The sequence below is a fragment of the Pteropus alecto genome, unplaced genomic scaffold (assembly GCF_000325575.1).
Source record: "Pteropus alecto unplaced genomic scaffold, ASM32557v1 scaffold134, whole genome shotgun sequence".
Lineage (NCBI taxonomy): Eukaryota > Metazoa > Chordata > Mammalia > Chiroptera > Pteropodidae > Pteropus > Pteropus alecto.
Window position 1 is genome coordinate 5,122,676 of NW_006436283.1, and position 8,246 is coordinate 5,130,921.

An 8,246-nucleotide genomic window follows, 5' to 3' on the forward strand; every position below is an offset into this window, starting at 1 on the left:
ACTTCGCCAACTTGGGGCTATTCTCTGGCGCCACGCGGGCAAGGACAGTGGAGACGGACGCGGGACACCTGGGGAGACTCGGGCCGGCGTAAGGAGCCCGAGGAGGGGGCCACCAGAGAACCGGGACCCTCGGGGACCCGGCCTGGGGTTTGGACCCGGTCGGGCGGCAAGGAGGAGAGGAAGAGAGGCCGAGATGACAGGCGCGCGGCGGACGCGAGAGAAGGACGCGGGCGACGCGCTCAAGATGTTGGTCTCCTGGGTCACCGAGCCCTCCAGTTCCTTCGCCTGGCGCCTCGGCAGTGCGGGGGGAGGGGGCGGTGCAGAGGCAAGGGAGTCTGGGCCGCGGGACCCCTCAACTGTTGCTGCTGGAAGCCACTGGGACGGGGAGCGGATCCGGGAGCCGGGGCCACGGCTGGGTACGGCCAGAACAGAGGGGGCTGGAGCGGGTAGAAAGCAGGGAGGACGAAGGGGACTGTGGGTGGCTTCGGGAGCCCGCTCCCGGAGGTACGCCGAGCACCTACTGCGCGCCGAGCACCTACCGCACCTACCGCGCGCGTCTGTCCTCGCGCCCCCCCCACCCCCGCCCCTTCGCCCGCTGTGAGTCCCCCAGGCGCTCCCCTCCCAGCCCTCCTCCGCCCGGCAGGACACTCCCTCCTTTGACCCCAGGGAATCAGCTCGGGCTTCGTGGGGTGGTGGCATCTCCCCAAATTCTGACCCCGCGCCCGGAGGACCCAAGCTCCGCGGACGAGAAAGGAAGGGTGGGTGGAGAGGGCCCGGGGAGAGTCGAGAGCCCCAGGGTGCTGGGCCCTGGCCGCTGCCGCAAGGGGCTGCTCTAGTCTTCGGGGGCTTCGACTGTGAACCCGACGGCGAGGAAGGGAAGCCCGAGCCCCCTGCTGCGGAGGGCGGGTTGTGCCTAGGCCAAGGCGGACAGGGCCAGGGACGTGCGATGGCAGAGGCACCCGGCAGCCAGAAAATGCCCAAGGGTGAGTCCCCGACTCAACCCAAGGTCCTGCCTCTACCGGGTGAACGAAGCGGGAACTGCCGCCGGGCCCTGCGCTCGCCCCAGTGATCCGCCCTGGTTTCCAGCCCTGCTCGCCCGACGGGACCTCTGGCTCGGTTCCCCAGCCTTCCGATGGTGGCACCGCCTTGGCTCTGTCCCCAACCTGGAGCCATGGGAAAATCAAGGAAAGGAATTTATTTGGGGCTCGTCTGCTCTGTCTCGGAGCCAGTCAGTTTCGAGTCTGTTTCTAAACTCCGTACTAAGAATCTGGATAGGAAAGCGAAGGGGACCTGTCCGCCAGAAGTGTCCCTCAGGGGAGGGGACCTGTCCCTCAGACTCCTGGGTTCACTCCAGGCCCTAGGGCAGGCCTGGGCTGTACCCCGCCCACAGCCCCGCCTGTCAGTCGAGCTCCGCCCCTCCTCAACCTCCGGGCTTGGGGTGACCACCCAACTTGGGGGAGTGGAGGTGGGAACCTAGGAGCTGGTGACGCTCGCAGAAGGTAGCGGCGAGGTGGGGGGCGCCGAGTGCTTGGTGCCCAGTTTGGCCGCCAGGAGGCGTGGCGCGGGTCCCGGCGCCGGGAGTCGCCGCCGCTGTCACTGCTGCCGCCGCCGCATCGCGAGTGTCCTTGAGCCGTGGGTGACGGTGGCTCTCGCCGCTCGCGCCCCCTCCTCCTGCGGGGGGAGCCTGATGCCACGTTCCCTATGAATTATTTATCGCCGGCCTAAAAATACCCCGAACTTCACAGCCCGAGTGTAAGAGACTCCTGCCGAGGGGAGGGGGCGGGGCGCCCCCCGGAGGGGCCCGCGCGGAATCTGCGGGGAGGGAGGAGCAGGAGGGAGACCTCGGTGCCCGCACCAGGGGAGGCAAGATGGAGGGGCGGCCTTTTCCCTCGACGCCTCTGTTCAGGGTTTGGCTCGGGAGCAGGGCGGGAGGGAAACCCGACGGCAAAGCCGAGGCCACTCACTGGATGGGCAGTGGATCCTCGAGCAGCCAGAGTCCCTCCCCTCCCCGAAATCGGCTCGGTTGGTGGGCTGCTGGCCTGGCAGCGGGGAGCTCTCAGGTCTGGGGTGTGTGCGTGTGTGCCCGCGCGAGGCTGCCTGAGCCTGGATGAGCCGGGTTTTGGGGGAGAGAAGAGCCCCAGCACTTCGAGGTGCCCAGGCCGGCTAAGGTGATGTTGCGTCCCTAAGGACTGACCATTGACACCCTCCTGTCAGCCATTATGGGGTCCATGTGTTCATCAAACATTAACTTAGTGGGTTTTCGGAGGCGGTGGACCGCTTAGTGGGTGAGCAGAGGTCTCTAAGACAACAGTCCATTGTGGAGTGGGGGTAAATCGAGGGGGCAAATACCTGCCAGGGGCAAAATGACTCAAGCTATCTCATAGGTATAGCTTGGGGCTCCCCAACCCAGGAGAGGTGGGGGAGGGGTGGGAAGAAGTGCACCTGGCCTAGAGGCCCACCCAGCCCCTGTCTGCTCTCCCCATGTGTCTGGAGCCTGGATGGACTAAGGCAGGTGCCCTGTGGGAGAGGGATTTAGGTTGAAACGTTTGGAATTTTGTCATGTAGACAAGAGGGAGGCAGTGGGAAGAGGACATTCCAGCCTGAGGGAAAAGCAGAGCTGGGGGCTAGAGATGAGGACAGTAGGAGGTGACTGGCCACTAACTAGCCTGGCAGGAGAATGGGGTCCATGGAGGGGAGGACAGGTGGTTGGGGTGAGAGTGTGTACAGCCCCATCTATGGGACCAAGGTGACTGTACTTCATTTGTAGACACCATGAAGCTGCTGTGCTGTTTGAGGAGGGGGTGTCACGGCCAGTGGGGCATGCAGGGGTGGGTGGATGGGAGGTTGAGAGGTGGGAGGCCAGGGGGAGGCGAGCAGGAGATCAGATTGGGCCAAGGCTGATGTGTGACCCTCCAGTCTTTGGGGAAGGCTGGGTACCACACGGTGATAGTCTTTTTGAATCTGCCTTTTGCTATTTGAAGCTCAGACTTACAGGATTGGGGCCACTCCCTCCAGAGGTATTCTGTGGTCACTCCTGGTGAGAGGCATGCCCAGCCATGACTTCCTCTGCTCCAATCCGAGAGGTCACCTTCCCATCAGAGAACAAACATCTCTGGGGGAGTGCCTCTGGACTTGAGGGAAGACCTGGGTCCTTCATCTAGTGGCACGTTTTCCAAAAGAAACAAAATGAGAGCTGCGTGTATAATTTAAACATTTCTTGTAGCCACGTTAGAAAAAGAAACAGGTGGGCTTCATTTTAATAGTATATTTTGTTTAACTCAATGTATCTAAAATATTATTTTTCCATTTGTAATCAATAGAAAAATATTAGTGAGATATTTTACTTTCTTTTTTTCTAAGTCTGCAATATCCAGTGTGTATTTTACACTTACAGCATACCTCGATTCGGATGAGCCACATTTCTAGTGCCCATTGTCACAGGTGACTGATGGATGCTGTACTGGACAGCACGGATCTGAGCTCAGAGCTGGGAGGCAGAGATGGGGAAGGCTGGGGCTTCTCAGAGGGCAGGGAGCCTGCAGGGCCCAGAGGTGTAGGCAGAGGTGAGCACAACCGTGCCCTATGCAGGTATAACCTACAATCCCTGATTGGTGATGGTTGAATACGGTGTGACATCCTAGACTCACCCGTGTTTCCAGGCTGACATCTTAAGGCAGTGTACTAGGAAGCCATACACAAAGGTTGGGGGGTAGATGTCAAGGGCACCAAAATGAATACAGTATTTCCTCCTCTGCTCGAAATCCTGTCTTCTCTGCTTGGAATTAATCCCGGCCTACCCTGGTCACCCTTTGGCCCTTCCTTGTTCAGAAGTTTTGTCAGGGATGCGATAAAGATGGAATAGGCAAGCAAAGCTGTGGAGAAAGAGCTCTGTCAGTGGGTACAACTGACCAGCTTGGTGCTTGGTCCCAGGCCAAAGTAATGACGTTCATTTAGCAGGCATACACGTCAGGCCTTGAGGTGAGGTTAAAAAGATCCTGCACCCCAGCGATGGTCTGGGGAAGCAGCTCCTGTAAGGTAGACACCCCAAGGGCTGCACAGGTCAGTGGTGTCACACTCCTGCTATGGAAGAGCTGCTGCTAACCGAGGCCACAGGGGAGGGGTGGGGATGGCCAGTGCCCAGGAGGAGGATGCTCTGAGCTAGGCAGGGCCACACAGAGCAGGGCCCTTGGGGATGTTAGATGCAGTTTAGAATGAAGAATCGGGGGTGGTGCAGGGAGGGGAATGTCACCAGAGCTACCTTTTCATCTGGCTGAGGAGCTGTCACCTCTAGATAAGGATGCTGATAACAGTGGGTACCCTTCACACTGCTGTGAAGTACGTCCTGTGATTATTGCAGGCCAGAAAATGCGGCTCAGAGAGGGTGAGCCAACTTTCCCCAAGATCACCGAGCTAGTAAACGGCAGAACTGGGATTTAAACTCATGTCTATCCGACTCAGATCCATGCACTTGGACACCAGACTGGCATTTTTCGTGTACCTTTCTCAGGCAGAATCCAGATGGATGAGTTTCAAAGGCCTGGCCTTTCTAGCCAAGTGTGCTGTTCAACAGTCAAATGAAAGTAATGAGCACCTGTCAGCCCTCACGTTCTTCCCAGCCCCTGCTCCCTGGGCTGCCCTGGAGATGCTCAGCTAATCTCTCTGTCTCTTTCTCTTTCTCTTTGTCTGTGTCTGTCTGTCTCCCTCTCTCTGCCTCTCTTTGTGGAGGGAGGTTTTCTCCTCTTCTCCTTCATCCTCTGGATGTGTGTCCCTCTGCCTCTGGCCTCCAGCTCCCGTCTGTCTGTTCATGTTTTCTCTCTGTGCCTCTGCATCCCTCCCTGTGCCTATCCTGATCTCTCTGCAGGACCCTCCAGTGGACATGGGTGGGGCCCTGGGACCGGCCCTGCTGCTTACCTCACTCCTCGGTGCCTGGGCAGGGCTGGGCCCAGGACAGGGTGAGCAGGCTGTGACGGTGGCCGTGGTGTTTGGCAGCTCGGGGTTGCCACAGGCCCAAGCTCGGATCCGCCTCACCCCCCAGAGCTTCCTGGACCTGCCCCTGGAGATCCAGCCACTCACCGTGGGGGTCAACAACACCAACCCCAGCAGCCTCCTCACCCAGATCTGTGGGCTCCTGGGCGTCGCCCACGTCCACGGCATCGTCTTCGAGGACAACGTGGGCACGGAGGCTGTGGCCCAGATCCTTGACTTCATCTCTTCCCAGACTCATGTGCCCATCCTCAGCATCAGTGGGGGCTCCGCCGTGGTCCTCAACCCCAAGGTGCCCGTTCAAACTCACGGGACTGGAGCCAGGCTGGGGCTGGAGGAGTGGGGCTGAATCTGGGCCAGGGCGAGACTTAGGTCCTGGGAAGCTGGGTTTGGGTAGAAGTGACAGGGAGGTGGGGACTGAAGGCGTAACATGAGTGAGGGAGGAGAAGGCTGTGGAATGATCTGGAAGGTAAACCTTCTGGGCTGTGTTCACATTTGTGTCCGGATGAGGGATGGGCAGGTGACAAGCCTGCCTCTGGCTGGGGTGGCAGCCCTGGATCACCTTCTCTCTGCTTCTCTGCCTTGGCCAGGCTCCAGACCCAGGGGTGGAGGGCCAGGCTGGGCATGGGATCTGATGTACTTAGCCTGCAGAAAGAGCAGCCAGGGCGGTCGCTCGCTGTCTGAGGCCTGGGGGAAGGCTGCCCTCACAGACTTTATATCCTGTGGGGAGAAAATTCTCAACACACCCATCTGCAATCACAGCTAGAATCAGCATTCCGAAGGAAAAACACAGAATACCATGGGGAGTCAGATGGGGACCCCATTTGGGTAGGGGGTTGTTCAGAGAAGGCCTCCTAAGAAATGACACTGAAGCGACCGGGAAGATAAGAGGAGCTGGCATCCTATGTGTGGGGGCAGAGTGATGGGGAGTGTCCCGGGCAGAGCGGGCAGGTGGTGTGAACGCCCTGAGGTGAGGTGAGAAAGAGCTCGGCGTTTTTGAGGAACAGAGAGAAGCCTGGAGAGGGAGGTGGGGTTCCAACCACATGGAAAGACATTTGGGTTTTACCTTAAGTGAGCAGGGAGCCAAAGAATGTGTTCAGGGAGACTGATCTGATCTGTCTGTCTTTCATGATTATCTTTTACTTATGGAGAATCTTAAGCACACATACAAGTAGAAGAGTATAATGATCTCGTGGACCCCCATCCAGCCCTGACTGAACTTGCCCCATCCTTACCCCGACCCACTTACCCCTCTTCTGTGTTATTTTGAAGCAAAGCACAAATATTCTATTATTCCATCTAGAAACATCCCTGTATGTATCTCTAGAAGATAAGGGCTTTAAAAAAACCCCACCATATATTATCACATCTAAAATATAATAAAAATTCCTTAACATCGTCAAATATCCTGCCACTGTTCGAATTTTCCCCATTGTCTCATAAATGTCATCGATGTTTATTTTTAAGTTTGTTTGCTTAAATCAGGAGCCAGTTAGGTTCCCAGGTGGCGATTGGTCCATACGGCTTCTGAGTCTGTCTCTAGGCTCCTCCATCTTTCTCTCTTTTTTTTTTCCTCGCAATTTCTTTGTTGAAGGAACTGGGTTACTTGTCCTGTAGGGTTTTCTTGGATTTGTTTTTCTTCCTTTTCCTTTTTCTTTTTAAAAAAAGATTGGGACAGTCGCAGTGTGGTGAAGTCTTGGAGGGTCTGCAGTGGCAGCAGGGAGCGCACAGTTAGGAGTGGTTTGCATTCGCCCAGGCTCGAGCTGGCAGTGCCCTGGGCATTTGTGGTGGTGAGGAGCAGGAACTGTCTCATTCCCGGGGAACCACAGAGGATGGTGATCTTTAGGTCCGACATTAGCTCCCAGAACGGGTTTTCTCCACTCTCACAGCGCTTTAGAAAAACACTAAAGCCCAGCGTCCCATCTCTGAGATTCCGATTCAGTTGGTCTGGGGCAGGGCTTCCCAAACTAGCAGGCTCGAGAATCATCCGAGGAGCTTGTTAAAATACAGATTCCTGGGAGCCATCCCCAGAGATTCCGATCCAGTAGGTGACGCTGATGACGCCGATGCTGCACTCCAGCACTGGTCGGGGGCCGGGCATGAGTGTTTTAAAAAGCTCTCCAAGTGATCTAATGGGCGGCAGGGGTCGGGAACCGTGTCGGGGGCGGGAGGAAGGTGTTGTGGGCCGGGGCTCCCGGGACGCCCAGCATCTTCCGACGCCAGGGTGTCTAGGGGCTGACCCAGGGAGCCGCAGTTGGCCGGGGGTGGGGGCACGGGGTGGGACTCGGCCAGCCCCGCCCCCGCTCAAGTCCTCCCCGGCCCCGCCCCCAGGAGCCCGGCTCCGCCTTCCTGCAGTTGGGCGTGTCCCTGGAGCAGCAGCTGCAGGTGCTGTTCAAGGTGCTGGAGGAGTACGACTGGAGCGCGTTCGCCGTGATCACCAGCCTGCACCCGGGCCACGCGCTCTTCCTCGAGGGCGTGCGCGCTGTCGCCGACGCCAGCTACCTGAGTTGGCGACTGCTGGACGTGCTCACGCTGGAGCTGGGCCCCGGTGGGACGCGCGCGCGCACCCAGCGCCTGCTGCGCCAGATCGACGCCCCTGTGCTGGTGGCCTACTGCTCGCGCGAGGAGGCCGAGGTGCTCTTCGCTGAGGCAGCGCAGGCCGGCCTAGTGGGGCCCGGGCACGTGTGGCTCGTGCCCAGCCTGGCACTGGGCAGCACCGACGCGCCCCCCGCCGTCTTCCCCGTGGGCCTCATCAGCGTCGTCACCGAGAGCTGGCGACTAAGCCTGCGCCAGAAGGTCCGCGATGGCGTGGCCATTCTGGCCCTCGGCGCCCACGGCTACCTGCGACAGCATGGAGCCCTCCCTGCCCCGGCTGGGGACTGCCGCAGCCACCCTGGGCCCGTCAGCTCTGCCCGGCAGGCCTTCTACAGGTGGGCACCTGCCCAGGGCATGTGAGTATGTGTGCGGGGGTACGCTGCAGGGACCTGGGTGGCAGTGAGCTTGGACTCACTGGCTACACCTCCCACTAGCTGTGTGTCTGGGGCCAAGTGACCTTGCCTCTCTGAGCCTTAGTTTCTTCATCTGAAAAAAAAAAATCAAGGGCGTGGGGGGGGGCGGCGAGGATCGCGGGGTTCAATACAGAGAAACGGAAGAATAAGCACACAATACATGCTCCCTGCTGTCAGGTGGGGGAGCGGCTGTCTGGTCCTGGGCAGGGGCTGCAGGCAGGGCTAAGGGACACCCTGACTTTCTCTCTGCCTGCA

General features: G+C 58.9%; 1 protein-coding gene across 1 annotated transcript in view; it reads left to right on the forward strand.

Moving 5' to 3' along the window:
* The first annotated feature begins 4,876 nt into the window (after positions 1-4,876).
* Positions 4,877-8,246, forward strand: part of GRIN2C (glutamate ionotropic receptor NMDA type subunit 2C) — an 11,000-nt gene continuing 7,630 nt past the window's right edge. Inside the window, 2 exon segments of the mRNA XM_025047116.1 lie at positions 4,877-5,275; positions 7,315-7,914. Coding sequence (XP_024902884.1) covers positions 4,877-5,275; positions 7,315-7,914 — 999 coding nt within the window.